This window comes from Vicia villosa, linkage group LG4 (assembly GCF_029867415.1).
Source record: "Vicia villosa cultivar HV-30 ecotype Madison, WI linkage group LG4, Vvil1.0, whole genome shotgun sequence".
In the NCBI taxonomy this organism is placed as follows: domain Eukaryota; kingdom Viridiplantae; phylum Streptophyta; class Magnoliopsida; order Fabales; family Fabaceae; genus Vicia; species Vicia villosa.
In genome coordinates, this window is record NC_081183.1 from 7834069 (window position 1) to 7853927 (window position 19859).

At 33.9% G+C, this 19859-nt stretch overlaps 2 protein-coding genes and 1 long non-coding RNA gene across 4 annotated transcripts; all 3 read left to right on the plus strand.

Moving 5' to 3' along the window:
- Positions 1 to 45: 45 nt before the first annotated feature.
- On the plus strand, positions 46 to 8669 carry LOC131596746 (protein Rf1, mitochondrial-like). The gene is made up of 3 exons (XM_058869488.1): positions 46 to 1768; positions 1940 to 2047; positions 6789 to 8669. Exons 1-3 carry the CDS (start codon positions 131 to 133, stop codon positions 8421 to 8423), a joined length of 3381 nt encoding a protein of 1126 aa, XP_058725471.1. The 5' UTR covers positions 46 to 130; the 3' UTR covers positions 8424 to 8669.
- On the plus strand, positions 3352 to 5428 carry LOC131594417 (uncharacterized). Its single transcript, XR_009281372.1, has 2 exons — positions 3352 to 3794; positions 4939 to 5428. It is a non-coding gene; the product is annotated as an uncharacterized LOC131594417 (long non-coding RNA).
- A 2690-nt stretch (positions 8670 to 11359) lies between the features above and the next one.
- LOC131594418 (pentatricopeptide repeat-containing protein At1g62930, chloroplastic-like) lies at positions 11360 to 14761 on the plus strand. 2 transcript variants are annotated; one of them, XR_009281373.1, is made up of 2 exons: positions 11360 to 13203; positions 13642 to 14761. XR_009281373.1 is itself a non-coding variant. In XM_058866540.1 (1 exon), the coding sequence occupies exon 1, from the start codon at positions 11375 to 11377 to the stop codon at positions 13121 to 13123; it is 1749 nt and encodes a 582-aa protein (XP_058722523.1). In that variant the 5' UTR covers positions 11360 to 11374; the 3' UTR covers positions 13124 to 13386. The 2 variants fall into 2 exon arrangements, 1 of the variants encoding a protein (XP_058722523.1); XM_058866540.1 differs by lacking the exon at positions 13642 to 14761 and having other exon boundaries at positions 11360 to 13386.
- Positions 14762 to 19859: the final 5098 nt, after the last annotated feature.

Here is a 19859-nt window from a genome sequence, read left to right on the forward strand (position 1 = left end):
ACATGATTATTAATAAGAAAATTGAATTGCGCACACAGAGGAAAACCCCAAAGTCTCGTTCATTCACTACAAGATTTTGGGTACACTGAAGCTAAACCTTTTTCATTGCGGCAAAAACACAAACACAACAATGTCATTTTCTGTATCCAGGTTAAGGCACACTCTCTCCGTTCCCTCTCTCAATGTTCTCCCAATCTCCACTTTCCTTCTCCGATTATACTCTCAGCCTTTACCTTCCTTCATCTCCAACGTCGACGACGCCATTTCCTCCTTCAATCGCATCCTCTACGCCAACCCTACACCACCCATTTTCGAATTCGGTAAGATTCTATCTTCCCTCGTTAAAATGAACCATATCCATACTGCTATTTCATTTTCACAACAAATGGAACTCAGAGGAATTCAACCCAACATTGTTACTTTAAGCATCTTGATTAACTGTTTCTGCCACCTCCGTCAACTCAATTTTGCGTTTTCTGTATTGGGGAAAATTCTCAAGCTAGGTTATGAACCTAATACTGTAACATTGACTACTCTTATGAAAGGGCTTTGTCTTAATGGGGAGGTGAAGAAAGCTTTGTGCTTTTGTGATGATGTTATAGCTAAGGGGTTTCAGTTGAATGAGTTTAGTTATGGGACTTTGATTGACGGGTTGTGTAAAGCGGGTGAGACGAAAGCTGCGTTGTTGTTGCTTAGAATGCTCGAAGAGCAATTGGTTAGGCCGAGCGTGGTAATGTACACGACACTTATTGATAGTCTGTGTAAAAATATGCTTGTTTTAGATGCATATGGTTTGTATTCTGAAATGGTGGAAAAGGGTGTTTTTCCTAATGTTGTCACTTATAGTACTTTGATATATGGTTTTTGTATTGTGGGTCGATTGAAAGATGCGATTGGTTTGTTCAATGAAATGATATTGAAAAATATTAACCCAGATGTTTATACGTTTAATATATTGATTGATGGTTTGTGTAAGGAAAGAGAGATGAGAAAAGCTAGAAATGTGTTGGGTGTGATGGTAAAGAATGGAGTGAAAGCTAATGTTGTTACGTATAGCTCTTTAATGGATGGGTATTTTCTAGTCAATGAAGTCAACAAGGCCAAAGATGTATTTGACGCCATGACGAGATGGCGAGTGGCTCCTAATCTTCATAGTTATAATATTATGATTGATGGATTATGTAAGCATAAAATGGTGGATGATGCTGCGAAGATGTTTACAGAAATGCATTCCCGAAATATGATTCCTAATACGGTGACGTACAATTCTCTTATTTATGGATTTTGCAAATCTGGGAGAATCTCAGATGTTTTGGATCTTATTGATGAGATGCGCGATAGAGGTCAACCAGCTAATGTGATTACATACACCTCTTTAATAGATGCTTTGTGCAAAAATCATAATCTTGACAAGGCAATTGAATTATTTACGGTATTTAAGGATCGGGGTATCGAGGCTGATGTGTATACATATACAGTGCTAATTGACGGATTGTGCAAAGGGGGAAGACTTAAAAATGCACTAGAGGTTTTTAGGATACTTCTAATTAAAGGTTATCATCTAGATGTCTTGACATATACTGTTATGCTCAGCGGCCTTTGTAAAGAGGGCATGTTTGATGAAGTATTGGCTTTGCTTTCAAAAATGGAAGAAAATGGTTGCATTCCTGATGCCGTAACTTATGAAATAGTTATTCGTGCTCTATTCGAAAAAGGAAAGATAGATATGGCAGAGAAACTTCTTACCGAAATGGTTGCTAGAGGTCTATTATAAGAGTAAAACAAGGTGAGATACTATCTAGTTACAAATCAAGTTATTTGAATTATCATTAGTACCATAATATCTTTATTTCCTTTTACTGCCACACATAAAAACGAAGATGGACTACACAGTAGGCTAACTTTCAATTTAATTTTTATAACTGTTAGATATTGTCAGGTTCATATTGTTATTGAAAGAATAGCAGTGGTAAATTTTTCTTCTGTTTTTTCTAGTCTTGACGTATTGCAACTACGGTCTGTTGATATCAGCTCCTGTTGGGATTTTGTAAGTCTGCTAATATTCAGTTAGTTAGACTGTTACTGTCATAGGCAGCTATAAGTAATAACACCATAATAGAATAATAATAATAATAATAACATTTCTCAACAGATGTTAAGCTGATACCTCATCCATACCCCTTAGAATATAATCAAATATGGACATCGATTCATTCTCCGTTTGCAGGATCATTCATGCTTTAATTTGATCATTTGTTATTATTGTTGGGGTCCTGGTCATAATATTCTTTTCAGTTTTCACGCAGTTTGGATACTCGCCTCTTTTGATGTTACCGTCTAGTGCGGGGTGTTACTTGAGATCCTCAGGTCAAATTAACTAAGAGCTGCAAAAAGTTACCATGGACTGTTTTTTAAAGTTTTTTTGCTTTATCTAGTGGTGAGCATCATCCCATCTTCATGATTTTTCTTTTTTATTGCAGATTTTGCTATTCTGATGTCTTGAGATCACAACAATTTTGTTCACATGTTCTTGAGTCTGGTCCTCTCCAATTGTAAAGTTTAATAAACTTCCAGATTTATTAACTTGTAGCCTCAATATGATTGTCCTCCTACCACTTGTATATAAAACTAATGCTGTTCATCAGCTGTTCATCATAGTTCTCCATAGTTGTTGGCCTCACCCTTTGTGTTGAGGTGCTGATTACTTTATAACATGAAACAATTGTTTCCGTAGTTGGGATGTCTGAAGCAAGTTTGTCTGTAGATACGCAAATGTGTAATTAATATGAATTTTTTTCTTATGAAGTTCATTTGCACGAGTTCTATTTAACGGCTTTCTTCTATTGTATTATTTGATTGCAAAAGCAGCCAAGGAATTCAGTCAGACAGCTATATAGCTTTTGTAAAACCCCAAATGATGTTTTAAGTAAAAGCCAATTTCTTATACTTTATGTGTGGGATTTCAAAACTAGACCAAACTTTTTGTCTAACTGATCAAGTTGTCTAATCTAATTTTTTTCCGACAGATGTCCAAGAGCATTGGCATTAAGATAATTGTTTCTCATTGGTTGTTTGTATTATATTCCTTGGCCTGTTTCTGAATTAAACGGTCAGTGGTAGTGCTATTGTATCAGCCAGTCATAATCAAAATCCTGTTCTCTTTACTCTTCCATCCCTTTTTCTTTGCATTTTAGTTGCAGCTCTCAGTTTCTCTGGCTGCAATATTTAAGTACCTACCATGACTGAGTCCTTGGTAATGGAAGTAAAATTAAACTAGAAGTACGCAGGAACTGTCTATGAATAACAGTTGAACTGTTATGTTAACTTATATAAATTAATGAGGTTAGTCAATCGTAAGCACATTTTTAAAATATGTTCTAATGTTTTTATCAATAAGTTATTAAATATGAGTAGAGACTCCTACTTTAGGTTACGACTTGAAGTTGGACTCCTTACGAACAATCATAACTACCAATAATACAATTTCTTCAAATACTGAAAGCTTTGAACTATAGTTGTTCGAGCCTATTAATTTATAACACGAGCACAGAATTTTGTACAATGCTTTTCTCATTTACTTATGCTTCCAAATTTGGAGATTCTACTTCACATTGTAAATTTGATGACAGATTTGCTACTTGAAATATTGACACGGACAAAGCAAATTGTAGCCATGTTGATCATTGAGAAATGAAAGCATTGGCAGCTCCAATGGGAAGGAAAGCAGCAGTTCAGATTAAGATAGCAGGTCCCGGAGTGCAGTTTATGCCTGTCCATCTCAACATTTCATCAAGGTTAGTTGTTCCTCTATCATCTGAGTACTTGCTTCTTGCTCCATAAGATTTTACTTCCTGTTGAGTTTCTTGAAATCACGTGGCAATGTGCAAGCCTTTTAAACGACTTAGTCACATAATACCTCATTGAGAGTTACAAAAGTGTTTGCAATCACTTAAGTTTTGCAAAAATAATTATACTTTTTTTCTCTGAAAGTACGCTACAAAAAGTAAATGATCTGTTTTAAATAAATCGATTCAAATTCTGTCAATATTTTTTTTTTTTTAAATTTAAACTCATTTTTAGTGTATAATGATAATCCATTTTATGTACTAAATCAGCCTTACTTTATTTTTGGTTGAAGCTGATGAAAGTTCTTATTTTCGTACTTAATTATCTAGCTATAATTTTTAAGCGTTGTATTAAATTAGAAAGATCTGATTTACCACTCTTGAATCTGTCATCTTTTTCACTAATTCCCCATTCTAAGGTATTGTCGTGATTTTTTTGTGGTGTCTACTTATGCTAACCACCGTCACATATTGTTCTAATCTCTACTACAGCTAGAGTAATGATCCAGGACTGCTTTTATTGAGAGAAAACTAGAGAAGAAAAACATGATGGGAAGAAATTAGTTCTAGACTCCTTATTTTATAGATTCTGGTAGTATATTAATACTCTTGATCACATATATATTTGTTAAGTCCTTCTATTAATTTCTCCTTTTATAAATAATGTTACAAAAATTGGAAAAAGTGAGATGCTCTGTAACATGAGTTGTCAACTTCATGTCTTCTTCTACTTGTGGCAAGGTGTGAAACCTAATGCTCTTGATCATATATTTCTTTCTCTTCCATATTGTTGTCGGTTGACAATATAAAAGATAGCTCAAGTGTATGTCTTTTTCTTCCATATTTTGTCGGTTGCAACTCCTGATTTTCATTGTGGTTCATCACTTCATAGGTAGAAAACCTTACGGTGTATTGTCGTCAGGAAGACATTGAATACCTTGATGTCGTGTTAGACTGTGGCCACATACTTTTTTCTAAAATTATAGTGCTATATTTTACTTATGTATTGTATCCGATGAGAAAAATAAATATATTTTAATGTACTATGAGGTGATGTTTTCCAGTATTAATTGCTTTTTTCACTTTCTGACAGATGCTTACACCTTGGGTGGTTGGTTCCTCTTTCAGTTGTTAAGATCTGCTCTGTGATCTGTTCCATCTAGAGTTGTGGAGAAGGGATGCAGCATGGTTTGGAAATAAAAATTTGGTCATGTGAATTCTATTAAGCTTTAATGGAATATTCAATAGGGCCGGATTTTGGAGTACAATGGCTTCCAATGTGACAAACCCGATGTTGTCAAATATTGGCCATGGCAACTGAAGTTGTTATTTTCTTTTGAAGCATATTCACACACAAATCTAGAGCTTCCTTTCTGAGCTGGCACTTCCCTGTCCTGCTTCACTATCAAGTGGTGTGATCCATAACTTCCCCCAGTTGAGCCCGAACCAATATCATTGAAGGATTCACTGTCCATGACTACAACTCCCTGCTATACAATCTAAAGATCGAAGAAGTTAGAGAATAGATGATTTTACAGATTCAGTGATTAAATTGATGTATTTAACAATTAACTTCTCATTGATGAGAAAATAAATAATTTAAAATTTTGAAATTCAGTCAATATAGTGATGTATTTTGACACTGGTGAGTTTGTTTGGATGAGAAAATTTAATATTGAGAAAATTTTAAGATAGAATGTTTTTCATCTTATTCTATCACTTTCTTTTAATTGTTTGTACTCTCCGAATTAGAAATACCTATTCTATTTTTTGAATTCTATTCTATCATAAAATGCTCAAATAATATAATGATTTTTTTTATTTTGCTCCTCTTTTCCATTCTATTCCGCTCGTTTAATCATATCCAATCATAGATTAAGAAATATTAAAACTAATTATTTGACACATTATTATACTATTACTTTGAGTGGAGTGGAGAAAGGATCTTCCCCAAAACTTATTCATGAATGAATCCATAAGTGATTTACGACAAAATTGTTACATTAAAACACAATAAAGTCAATTTTGAGGATAAAGTACACTCTCTCCCTCTTTCAACTTGTTTCTTCTTTGATTGTGATTTAATTCTACCCGCAAGCTCACAACATTGTTGATTATTTTGTTTCCTTATTCAATCGTATGCTCAATATGAATCCTACTCCTCCCATCTTCAAATTTGGGATCATAATGGTTTCAAAGACTTTAGTTTCTTGTTTTTAGCATTTGACCTTCTTTCTTACCACAACCTTCTAATTTCATTATTTGATTTACTTCAATTTTTTTCTTTTTTTTTATGACGTTGATGATAATTTTACTTTATTCTTTATATCATTATGAAAACCACAGTCAAATTAGTTATCTGCACAATATATATATATATATATATATATATATATATATATCATAATTCTTGATGAACAACTTGTCATCCACTAAATAGACATATGTCACAATAAGAAGTCTTAGTTTGTCTTTCGAGTTGTTTTAAATGGTCGCATTTCTACTCTTTCATAATCTCCATAAGTTAGTTGTGAATATGCATTGTGTCTAATATTTTACACACCTATCAATTGAGGTGAATTAACATGAGATTTCACATAAATTGTTATTAATAATCATTTATCTCTTACTTAATTCCTATGTTTCACAATGAGTGTCGTTTTAGCAAATAAAATTTATTTTAAAATTATTGTCAGTCTCATTTTTAATATAATAACGATTGCTATATTTTCAATCATATTATTTAATTATCACTATGTAAACTACTTTCAATACATTTATAAAATTAATTTAATAAAACTTCAATATTTTATTACAATATTATTACATTTCTTCAATTATGTGAAAAAACCTTAAACCACCTATTAGAAACAGATGCATGCATGCAGTATTTAAACAAAAACCAGTGCCATTAAAATTTCGCCATAATTATCTCTCTTCCAATTTGAAGAAGCAATGTCTTTGTTGAGATCAAGGTACGCTCTCTCTCTTCCTTCTGCCAACTTGTTTCTTGTTCGATTCTTCTCTCACAATCACAATCTTGTTTCTGTTGACGATGCTGTTTCCTCATTCAATCGCATGCTTAACATGAACCCTAACCCACCCGTATTTGAATTTAACAAGATATTAGGTTCCCTTGTTAAGATCCAACATTACAAAACTGCGATTTCCCTTTATCAACAAATGCAACTTAGAGGAATTCCAACAGACATTGTTAATTTGAACATCTTGATTAACTGTTTCTGCCACCTTCATCAACTCAATTTTGCATTTTCTGTATTCGCCAACATCCTCAAGCTAGGTTTTCACCCTGATACAATAACTATTAATACACTTATCAGAGGTCTCTGTAACAGCGGCAAGATTAACAAAGCACTTCATTTTCACGATGACGTTAGAGCGAACGGGTTTCAACTTGATCATTTTAGCTATGGGACGTTGATCGGTGGTTTATGTAAAATAGGAGAAACAAAAGTTGCTTTGCAGGTTCTTAAAAAGATTGAAGGGTCCTTAGTTAAGCCTGACGTGGTAATGTACAACACAATCATTGATAGTTTGGGAAAGGATAAACTTGTCAAAGATGCTTTTGATTTATATTCTGAAATGATTGTCAAAGGAATTTCTCCTGATATTATCACTTATAGTACTTTAGTGAATAGCCTTTGCATTGTCGGTCAATTGAAAGAAGCAGTTGGTTTGTTAAATGAAATGTCGTTGAAAAATATCAGCCCCAATGTTCGTACTTTCAATACATTGATTGATGGTTTTTGTAAGGAAGGGGAGGTGGAAAAAGCTAGAAGTGTGTCGGCTGTTATGATAAAACAAGGCGTGAAACCTAATGTTATTACTTATACTACTTTGATGGATGGATACTTCTTGGTTAAAAAAGTGAACAAGGCTAAACACATATTCAACTCTTTTGTTCGAAGAGGAGTGAAACCTAATACTCATAGTTACACAGTCATGATAAATGGATTATGTAAGAGTAGAATGGTGGATGAAGCTGTGAATCTCTTCAAAGAAATGCATTTGAAAAACATGGCTCCTGATACTATAACATACAGTTCCCTTATTGATGGAATTTGTAAATCGGGGAGAATCTCAGATGTTTGGGATCTCATAGATGAGATGCATGACAGAGGCCAACCTGCTAATGTGATCACTTATAATTCTTTATTGGATGCTTTGTGCAAAAACCATAAGGTTGACGAGGCAATTGCATTATTAACGAAGATCAAAGACCAAGGGATTCATCCGGACAAGTATACATACACTGTACTTGTTGATGGACTATGCAAAAATGGAAGACTTAAGGATGCAGAGAAGGTTTTTCACGAGCTTCTGATTAAGGGTTATCATTTAGATGCTAAAATGTACAATGTGATGGTTAATGGACACTGTAAAGAGCGCTTGTTTGATGAAGCATTTTCCTTAATGTCGCTAATGGAAGACAACAATTGCACACCTAATTTTGTAACTTACGAAATTCTTGTTCGTGCTTTGTTTGAAAATGGAAAGAATGATAAAGCGGTGAAAGTTCTTCATGAAATGATTGCTAAAGGTCTACTACAACATTAAAACTAGGGGAGATGTTTTTGTTATTTTGAATTTTAAAACAGCCATCAAATTCTCCAGATCACCGGAACCTCTAATCAAAGGCGTGTCCAGTGTCTGACACCAACACACGTGGTTACATTCAAATTATTTATATTAGTCTATTAATATTCAGTAAGTCAGACAATTAGTGTTATACCATTCTTGCCAATTATGATCACAGTTGCTTGTTGGATGTATGAATGAATCCTTGGCCTGTTTCTGAAACTATTGGTATGCCTGTATTTGGTTTAACAGTATCATTATTTAAGGTTTACTAGTGATAGGTTTTGCTTTGAAATTTTATGAGTATAGGTAGATTTGCTTTGAAATAAACAAGCTTCATGTATACATGGTATGGATGCAGTAATACTGAATTCCATTCTATCTATATCTCAAACTCAAATTAGTTTTATGACTTCTGGTAGTGCTGTTCTACAATGGTTTCTAAATAATTTATCGCCTAAGAAAAATACTTGGTACAACTTTAGTTCTTGTTCTAATTTTGGAACTTATTCTATTATTCTGTTTACGAGTCTTGTACTTATTAAAGTGACTCCTAGAAGCTAATGATTTGTCTGTGCATGCTTGTTATAAAAAAAATGTGATTTCTTCAAAACTGTTGCATGATTGGCATTTCAGGTTGTAGTTTTGTGTTATCTTATTAAGCTGTGCGGTTGATGTTGATCAGTGAATTGGTACAAGCAACAATTTAGACTTTTTGAGGAGCATTTATGACAAAGGTTGTTGCTAGAATTCATAATATGTAGATACTCCTCAAGTGTAACAACTTCCTGGATTGATGTATTATACAACTTTTTAGAAGAGTGCTTATTCAATGTATCATTGCAACAATTATAAATACAAGTTGTGTGATCTAATTAACCATATATGGATGCAATCTTATGACACTTTTTTAGCATATATATATATATATATGAGCGTGTAATCTGAATGAATAAACAAATTATCCCTTCACAAACTCTCACAAACAAACACACACCGCAACGGTTAAGTGATATTTTCAAAGGTGAAGAAGCTATTAGCTTAGCATTAAAGAAAAGTATGAGAAAGAAAATTGGACACAAGATGCATCTGTAACAAATAATTTTACAATCAAAAAACACAATCATGACCTCAACAAAATTAAGCCTGGTGGTATTTTTTAATCAGTTTCGTCTCCTCCAAATATGCTCTTCATCCTCATTGTTTGGTTGTTCTTTATGCTGTTTAATATTGCACTTCAAGCATTACATGTTTCTCGCATAATTGTAGAAATCGCTCCTACAAAAAGCAATACATAAGAACAGTAATTAACAGTTTTAGCAACAAAATAATTAAAGAGTCACAAAGGATCTATAAACTATTGCGATAGCATAGTGATAGAAATGATAACATTAGCAAGTAGAATTCTGATATATACAATGATAATGATGATAACCTACATGAAATGAAGTAAAAATAAAGGGAAAATAGGTTATTAAAGGGAATGAGATCATAATCAAAATCATAACATATATGATCGCCACAAAACCAACCCCCCAAGAACCAAAATTGCATCCCTACAACAAAAGATGGCAATAGAATTGCACACACCAGTTGGATATGGAGCCTGAACCATGTCTATAAACCGATCATTAAGATTGTTTAGAAGAGTGTATTACAATCATTTCCCTATAGTAAAATATTTACATTATATTAGATTATCTAATTCAATTGTTAATATAGTCACACAATCATATGGATGAGTTGGGGTATTATATGAGTCTGTCCATAGATAGCCCTTTCCGAGCCCCCATAGCTATTGCTGATAACTATTTAAGTATTCGGGGCATTATATGACTTTACTCAGTCACTCCGCCATGCAATACTAGCCGGAGAAAAAAATAAATGCAAAAAGAGAAAAACAATTCAGAATCATAAGAGAACTTACTTGATTAGGGAAGAAATGAAGGATCAAAGGTGAGTTCACGACAACAACAATAAACAGGAAGCAAGAAGAGACTTAGCACTCTAAGGCAAAACGGAGTGAAGGGGAAAGCAAAATAAGCAATTGCCTTCCCCCTTGTCTTATTTATAGGTCAAAATTCCTGCGCGGGAAAACGTGACACCGCTTGGGGTCGTTATGACAATTACTCATACGCCTAGGTCTAATTATGACACATTTAATAGTCTTGAAGGGACGAATCATTGTCTCTTCAAGTCCCATCAATTCTCCATCTTCCTAAATGTCGGGTACCCATAGTCGATCACAAACGACAAACTTTCGTATTTTCTCACGAGCACATCCTCGGAGAATTGTTTGAGGCGAATGCACGAGCAGAGATATAACTCGCGAGCAGACCTAGATGCTCAGCCTGAGCACAAGCAGAATTGTCACCTGCAAAATTCGTCTCCTAGATGTGGTATACAATACCTCCAACAATGAGCTTGTGCGTATTCAGACCCTTGTGAAACGGTCTACCAGAAGACACTAGAAACTTTTTCTAGTTCTATTCTCAAATCCTGTTTCTACCTCTTCACTCGTTCTTACTTGAGCTTAAGAGTGTCTGAAGATACACCCCTCCCCCGTTGATTGTCCCGGTCCACGACGTGTTACCGGCTACTGCTAAGATCAATTCCTTATATCATTATCAAAACCACAAACAAATTAGTTACCTGCACAATACATAAAACCACATTATTTATTATTGATGTTGTCTCATATCAGACTGCCCCAAATCTTAATGAGCAACTCACCATTTACTAAGTAGACATATATCACGATAAGAAGCCTTAGTTTCTCTTTTGTCTACATTTTAAATTGTTCCATTTTTGCTCCTCCATAATCTTTAAAAGTGTGTTGTGGATATACATTGTCTCTAATATTTTACACACCTGTCAATTAAGTTGAACTAACGAGGCATTCTACCTAAATAAGTTATGTCAATTAAGTTATGCCAATCCACATAGTACTTCATAATTTGGCTATTTTTGTCTCTAGAAATAGGAGTAACTTGGTGTCGCATTTTAAGGCACGAAATTTAGTCCCCTCTTTGCCTCTCTCCCAAGTTGAAGAAGCAATGTCATTGTTGAGGTCAAGGTACGCTCTCTCTCTTCCTTCTGCCAATTTGTTTCTTGTTCGATTCTTCTCTCACAATCACAATCTTGTTTCTGTTGACGATGCTGTTTCCTCATTCAATCGCATCCTCTATATGAACCCTAACCCACCCATCTTTGAATTCAACAAGATATTGGGTTCCCTTGTTAAAATCAAACATTACTCAACTGCTATTTCCCTTTTTCAACAATTGCAACTTCGACGAATTCCAACCGACATTGTTAATTTGAGCATCTTGATTAACTGTTACTGCCACCTTCATCAACTCAATTTTGCATTTTCTGTATTCGCCAACATCCTCAAGCTAGGTTATCACCCTGATACAATAACTATTAATACACTTATCAGAGGTCTCTGTAACAGCGGCAAGATTAATGAAGCACTTCACTTTCACGACAACATTATAGCGAAGGGGTTTCGACTTGATCAAGTTAGTTACGGGACGTTGATTAAAGGGTTATGTCAAATAGGAGAAACAAAAGCTGCTCTGCAGATTCTTAAGAAGATTGAAGGGTCGTCTGTTAAACATAATGTGATAATGTACAACACAATCATTGATAGTTTCGGAAAGGATAAACTTGTGAATGATGCTTTTGATTTATATTTTGAAATGATTGTCAAAGGAATTTCTCCTAATGTTATCACTTATAATACTTTAGTGAATACCCTTTGCATTGTCGGTCAATTGAAAGAAGCAGTTGGTTTGTTAAATGAAATGTCCTTGAAAAATATTAGCCCTAATGTTTGTACTTTTAATACACTTATTGATGGTTTTTGTAAGGAAGGAGAGGTGGAAAAAAACAGAAGTGTGGTGGCTGTTATGATTAAACAAGGCGTAAAACCTAATGTTATTACTTATAATTCTTTGATGGATGGATATTTCTTGGTTAAAGAAGTGAACACGGCTAGACACATATTCAACTCTTTTGTTCGAAGAGGAGTGGAACCTAATACTCAAAGTTACACTGTCATGATAGATGGATTATGTAAGAGTAGAATGGTGGATGAAGCTGTGAATCTCTTCAAAGAAATGCATTTGAAAAACATGGCTCCGGATACTATAACATACAATTCCCTTATTGATGGACTTTGTAAATCAGGGAGAATCTCTGATGTTTGGGATCTCATAGATGAGATGCATGACAGAGGCCAACCTGCTAATGTGATCACTTATAATTCTTTACTGGATGCTTTGTGCAAAGACCATAAGGTTGACGAGGCAATTGCATTATTAAAGAAGATCAAAGACCAAGGGATTCTTCCGAGCATGTATACATACACTATACTTGTTGATGGACTATGCAAAAATGGAAGACTTAAGGATGCACAGAAGGTTTTTCACGAGCTTCTGATTAAGGGCTATCATTTAGAGGCTAAAATGTATACTGTGATGGTTAATGGACTATGTAAAGAGCGCTTGTTTGATGAAGCATTTTCCTTAATGTCGCTAATGGAAGACAACAATTGCACACCTGATGTTGTAACTTACGAAATTCTCGTTCGTGCTTTGTTTGAAAATGGAAAGAATGATAAGGCGGTGAAACTTCTTCGTGAAATGATTGCTAAAGGTCTACTACAACAGTAAAACTAGGGGAGATGCTTTTGTTATTTTGAATTTTAAAACAGCCATCAAGTTATCCGGATCACTGGAACCTCTAATCAAAGGTGTGTCTAGTGTCTGACACCAACACACATGGTTACGTTCAAATTATTTATATTAGTCTTTTAATATTCAGTAAGTCATACAATTACTGTTATACCATTCTTGCCAATTATGATCACAGTTGGATGTATGGATGAATCCCTGGCCTGTTTCTGAAACTAATGGTATGCCTGGATTTGGTTTAATAGTGTCATTATTTAAGGTTTACTAGTGATTGGTTTTGCTTTGAAATTTTATGAATATAGATAGATATATTGCTCAGCGTATAATACTAAAATTATCAATGTATGTGTTTGTCATATCTGAAAGATAACTTAGCACTTGTACAGTTAAGTAGGATTCATATTCCTTACTTTCAATAGGTATGATCAAACATTTCAATAAGTTGCTGCAATTTATTGTCTTCTCCTGTGCTGCTTGCTAATAATTTCTTATTTCAGAGTATCATCAGCAGATGCTACAAGAATATCCCCGTAGTGGAAATTAAACAAACTTCTTGTATACAGATGGCTGTCGTAATACTGAGAATTCTATTCTATCTGTTTCTCAAACTCATCATTAGTTTTACGATTTCTGGTAGGTGCTGTTCTACAATGGTTTTTAAATAATTTTCTCCTAAGCATAATACTTGGTACAATTTTTGTTCTTGTTCTAATTTTGGAACTTCTGTTATTCTCTTTGAATCTAGTACTAATTAAAGTGACTCCTTGAAGCAAAACTGACTGTTAATTTGTCTGCTCATGCTTGTCATAAAAAAACTGTCGCGTGATGTTAGATCAGTGAATTGGTACAAGCAATAATTTAGACTTTTTGAGGAGCTTTTATGACTAAGGTTGTTGCTAGAATTAAGAATATGTAGATAGTCCTTAAGTGTAACAACTTCCTGGATTGATGTATTATACAACTTCTTAGAAGAGTGCCTATTCAATCTATCATTGCAGCACTTATAAATACAAGTTGTGTGATCTAATTAACCTTTTGATTTGCCTTTGAATTTGTTTCTGTTGCAACTACACTCTTATTTTTTGCATATATGAGCATCTAATCTGAAGGAATAAACAAATTATCCCTACACAAACTCTCGTCAAACAAACGCACCGCGATGGTGAAGTGATATTTTCAAAGGTGAAGAAGCTATTAGCTCAACATTAATGAAAAGTATGCGTAAAAAAAATTGGACATATAATTTTACAACCAAAAAACACAATCATGACCTCAACAAAATTAACCCTGGTGGTTTTTTAACTCAAAATCATAAATTAAAACATAAAAGCTCAGGAACAATTGCAAATAGAGTTAGATTCATGGCTAATTCTGTCTATAATATTTGCAATGAAAAAACAATAACCGAGAGTTACCAGAAAAAAATTAAAGAGCTATAAGCGGTTATTTTTCTAAATTGGAGAGGTGAATTTATATAATTTTGGAAAAAGGTTATGAAGAGGTGCTTTTATACCATTTGGGAAGAGGTTGTGAAAACTAAGTAGATTGAAAAAATGAGAATGATAATGGATTAATTGAAGTTATGTGGGATTACTTGAAGTAATGGGTTTATATAAATTTATTATTAATTAATTAAAAATTATTTAATTAATTATAGAAATGGTGGGTTTAATACTAATTTATTAATTATTAATAATTTTATTTAATTAATTGGTAAAAAATGGAGAAGTTACCGATCGTTAGTTGGTACAGTGGTGATTGACGCTGACCACGGTTTCGATCCCCCGCAACTGCGATCGGGAGGGGGATGAAACCACTTGATACCAGAACTCTCCCCGAACCGGACTAAACCGGTGGTTTAAAGCCAAAAAAAATGGAGAAGTTAAGTGGGATTACTTGAAGTGGTCGATTTATATGAACCTATTATTAATTAATTAATTGAAGAAATAGTGGATTTAATAGTAATTAATTAGTGAAATTACTTGAAGTGGTGGATTTATATGAACTTATTATTAATTAATTAAAAATTATTTTATTAATTAAAGAAATATGGGTTTAATAATAATTAATTTAATTTATTGAGGAAATGAATAAAAAAATTGAGTAGAAAGAAGTTATAGGTGTACAATTTAGGATCATTTTTAGTGGGATGAAGTTATATGATTATGTTTGGAATTGAATAATATTTTCAAGTATCTTAAAATTATAAGCACTAATCTCTTTATATAAGACTATTCTAATCTATTGGGTCTGACTAATGGACTAAAAGCCCGAATATAAATTACTACTAATAATAATAAAAATAACTTATTTACAACATTCCCCCTCAAGTTGGTGAATGAATATCTATCATTCTCATCTTGAAAACAATCTTTTCAAAGTTATTGATGTTCAGCTCCTTAGTTAGAAGATCTGCAATGTTATCCTAAGAAGAAACATATGGAGTGCAAATAAGACCACTATCTAACTTTTCTTTGATGAAGTGTTTGCCAACTTCAATATGTTTGGTTCTATCATGTTGTACTAGATTATGGGCTATGTGTTTACCAGTGATTTCTGATAAACAATTGCTAGTCTTCTAAATTGTTTAACTTGGTAACTTACAGGATCGACTAGATTGATCCTAGGACATGTGTCTCAAAATTTTAGTATTCTCTATGTTTATTTCATAAGTGGTCATGTTTCTCATTCATGTAAGAACAAAAGCCTTCTATAAAAGAAACTAAGTATTATCTAAGAATTGAGAAGATATGTAAAGTTGAATCTAAAAAGGTTTATAAATATTGTAAAGTGCAAAAAAGTAAAGGATTCAACAACAAGGTAAAGGAAAGTGACTGAAAGTAAAGGAAAATAAATGGCGAAAGACTGAAATAGATGAAATTATAAATGACTTTAGAGTAAAGAAAACAATGGTGTTTTCATAAAGTAAGGTCAGGAAGTAGAGAAGGCTCCTCTTCCTTACTTATATTCTCCCCCTGAAGATGAGTTTGAAGGACGTAACTTTCTTGTTCATGGAAGGGACATCTCGAGAGACAAAGAATTTATGAGATGGTGGATGATAATATTTGTAACCCTTTTGGGTAGAACTGTATCTTATAAAGACACATTTTAACGCTCTGGGATCAAGTTTCCCTATACCATCACTATGAATAAGGAAAAACGACATACACCCAAATATTCTAGGGGTCAAATTACTTGAAGTAGACACATTATGATAGAATGAGGATTAGAGAGTAAATGATGAATGAGATCGATGCAGTTAAGACAGCTTCAGGCCAATATTTCTTAGGGACTTTATTTTGGAATATCATAGCACGTGTTTGGTATAAAAAGTGCCCATTCCTTCTCTCAGCAATCCTATTTTGTTGAGAGTTTTAACACAAGAAGACTCATGAATAAGACCTTCTTTTTTACAGAAAGAATTAAGACTGTGGTTAAAGTGGCATTATCAGACCTAATTCTCTTAATACTCACACCAAAATGATTCTTGACCATAGAGAAAGAAAAGTAAAGAAACACATAACAAACTTTAGATTTTGTTTTAACAAGTAGACCCAAGTAACCCGACTTCAATCATCAATAAATGTTACAAATCAATGAGCACCTAATATATGTGGAACATTCAACGAACCCCAAACATCAATATGAATTAAGTAAAATGGAAAAGTACTCATTTTATTACTGACCGGAAAAAAGACACGCTTGTGTTTAGCAAATTGACACACCTCACAACAAAGACTCTCCACAGCTATACTTTTAAATAAATAAGAAAATAATTGTTTTATGACCTTAAATGATGGATGACAAAGGTGACAATGATACAGATATACCTTCTTTCTGTTGAATTTAATTGATTCTGAATAAAAGGATTTGTTGTTGCTGAATAGATTTGGAATTGAATAATATATTTCAAAATTCCAAAAATGCCCTGTGTTTACGGAAGTGCATTTCCAAAGTCACCTTTTAATAAAAAAAAGGTGGTTTCAGATGTGCACTTCCGAAAATAACTTAATTTTTTGAAAAAAAATGTGATTTTGGAGATGCACTTCCGAAAACACCATTTTTTTGAGAAATGGATGTCTTTGGAGATGCATATCTGAAATATTCCAGTTTTTGGTCTTGGAATTTTTCGGATATGCAATCTGAAAAAACTCAATAATTATTAAAAAATTAAAATCAAGGTGAATCAATACAATTAATAATATAATTAATTGTATTAATTAAAAAAATCTGAAAAAAATACTTTATTGATTCCAAAAAAACAAGGATTACAAAGCGATCTTAACTGATCCAGCTAACAAAACAGACAAAGAAACCAAAAGGGCCAAGAATTAAGCAGTCATGAAACTAGCAATAAGGCTTCTAAGGTCTCTTCATCCCCAACTTCTATAAACTATTCTATCAATGATGCTATCAATAATCTTGTCTCTATCAACCTTCTTATCAAAACAAATTCCATTTCGATAAGCCCATACCCCATTTAAGGTTTCAGCAAGCGCAATTCTGAAAATTTTGGCTCTCCAACCTTTCCCTTTTCCCTTGCTATAGATCCAGTTTAAATCCTCATTCCAACTCCATGGAGTATGCTGAATTTAAATCCAATTTAAGACATAAATCCACATACTCTTCAACTCCTCACATTCAAAGAAAAGATGTTGAATAGTTTCTTCCTTGTTGTAGAAAACGCATTTACTATCATGAATCATACCAAATCTGAACAACCTATTCTTGGTTGCAAGCTTCAAATGGCAGAGCAGCCATAAGATAAAAGTAGCTCTTGGAGTAGCAGGGTTAGAAAGAATTAATTGACTCCAAGGAACAGTAGGGGAGATAAGAATAGCTTTATACACATCACTGCAGAGGAACTTCTTCCTCATAGACATGTCATTCCACAAAGCTTGGTTATCTTGACTGAATCCCCTTTGTTTCAATATTGCCCTCATGATCCAAGTGCAACTAGGAGTGATTTGCATATCCCAAATGTTCTTCCTATTAAGATAGTAAGCATTAATCCATCTAACCCAAAGGCTGTCAGTTTTATTACAAATGTTCCACAACAGCTTGATCATGGTACACTTGTTCCAAATAAGAAGATTAATGATTCCAAGCCCACCTTGCTTTAGAGGTTTACACACATCAGTCCAAGCAACTAGACTTTTCCTGCTGCTGTAGTCCTTACTGGTCCAAAGAAATTATCTACAAATAAAGTCAATCTTCCTAATAACAGTTTTGGGAAAAGGGAAACATAATATCCAGTAATTAGCCACTGAAAAGGAAATACTTTTAATAAGAAGGAGCCTACCTGTATAACTTAATAGCTTAGAGGACCAATGACTGATTCTTGACACAATCTTATCAATTAAGACCAAATAATGACTAACAACCAGTTTTTTAGAAGTTAGGGGAACTCCAAGGTATCTAAAAGGAAGAGTACCCTCTTTGAAGGAACTCCAAAATATCATTCTTAATATCAGGAGCTACAAAACCAAAGTAAATCTTACTCTTTGAATTGTTAATCTTCACACCAGTGGAGCTCAAAAAGTTGTGGAAAGTCTTGAGGATGAGCTTAACTGAACTGTGGTCCCCTCTAGAGAAAAAAGAACATCATCAACATACATAAGATTGGTCAATTGGATTTTCTCACATTTTGAATGGTGCCTAAATCCAGGATTAGTCTGCATTTGGTGAAGCTTCCTATGAAGATATTCCATGAGCATGGCGATGAGGTAGGGAGATATGGGATTCCCTTGCCTTCTGCCTCTTTTGGCTAAGAGCAGCTGGGATAGAGAATCATTGATACTAAACCTGTATGAAACAGAAGTTGGTGTCACTAGAATCCAATTAATGAATTTAGAAGGAAGCCCCATCTCTTGCATAATAGTTTATAGAGCCATCCAATCTATCATGTCATAAGCTTTTTGCATATCAACTTGGATCATACATATAGGAGGGCCTCCATTTCCAGAATAACCTTTGATTAATTCATAGGCCAAGAGGATGTGACTGAGAATCTGCTGTCCAGGAATAAAGGCAGCTTGACTAGGGATGACAATGCTAGCAATGACATTACTTAGTCTGGCTGTAAGGATACGAGAGATAATTTTATAGACAGTAGTGCAAGCAAATATGGGCCTGAAATCTTTAATACATTTAGCAGACTGAGTTTTAGGAACAATAGTCACCATAGTACAGTTGAATGCCTTGTACAATTTATCTTTTTCAAAAAATTCGTGGATGGTAGCTATCCGATCATATTTAAAGATATCCCAGCCGCTCTAGAAAAATTTAGCTGTGTAGCCATCTAACCCCGGGGCAGAAGTGTCATATATCCCTTTGAGAGCATTAAACACTTCATCATTAGTAACAGGCTTTGTCAAATTAATACTCTGCTCCCGTAACAGGCTTTGCACTACCCAGTTGATACACAAGCAAAAGAACAAGATGAAAAATAGATAGCAATGAGAAGTAGAAAGATACTTTAGTAGAAGAAAGCCCCAAAAAGTCAGGGCAAGGCAAAGTAGTTGCAAGCAATCTAACACTTTAAACGTACTTCACAAGTCTTCCACTTTTGGCTGACTGAATTAGGCTTTAATAATAACCTAACCAAGAAAGGCCCCTCTGCTTGTCAGGTATTCTAATTCTATTTTCTAATCCTATTTCTACCACATTACTCGTTTTTACTTAACTTCGGAGTGTACACCACCTCCTTCGTTGA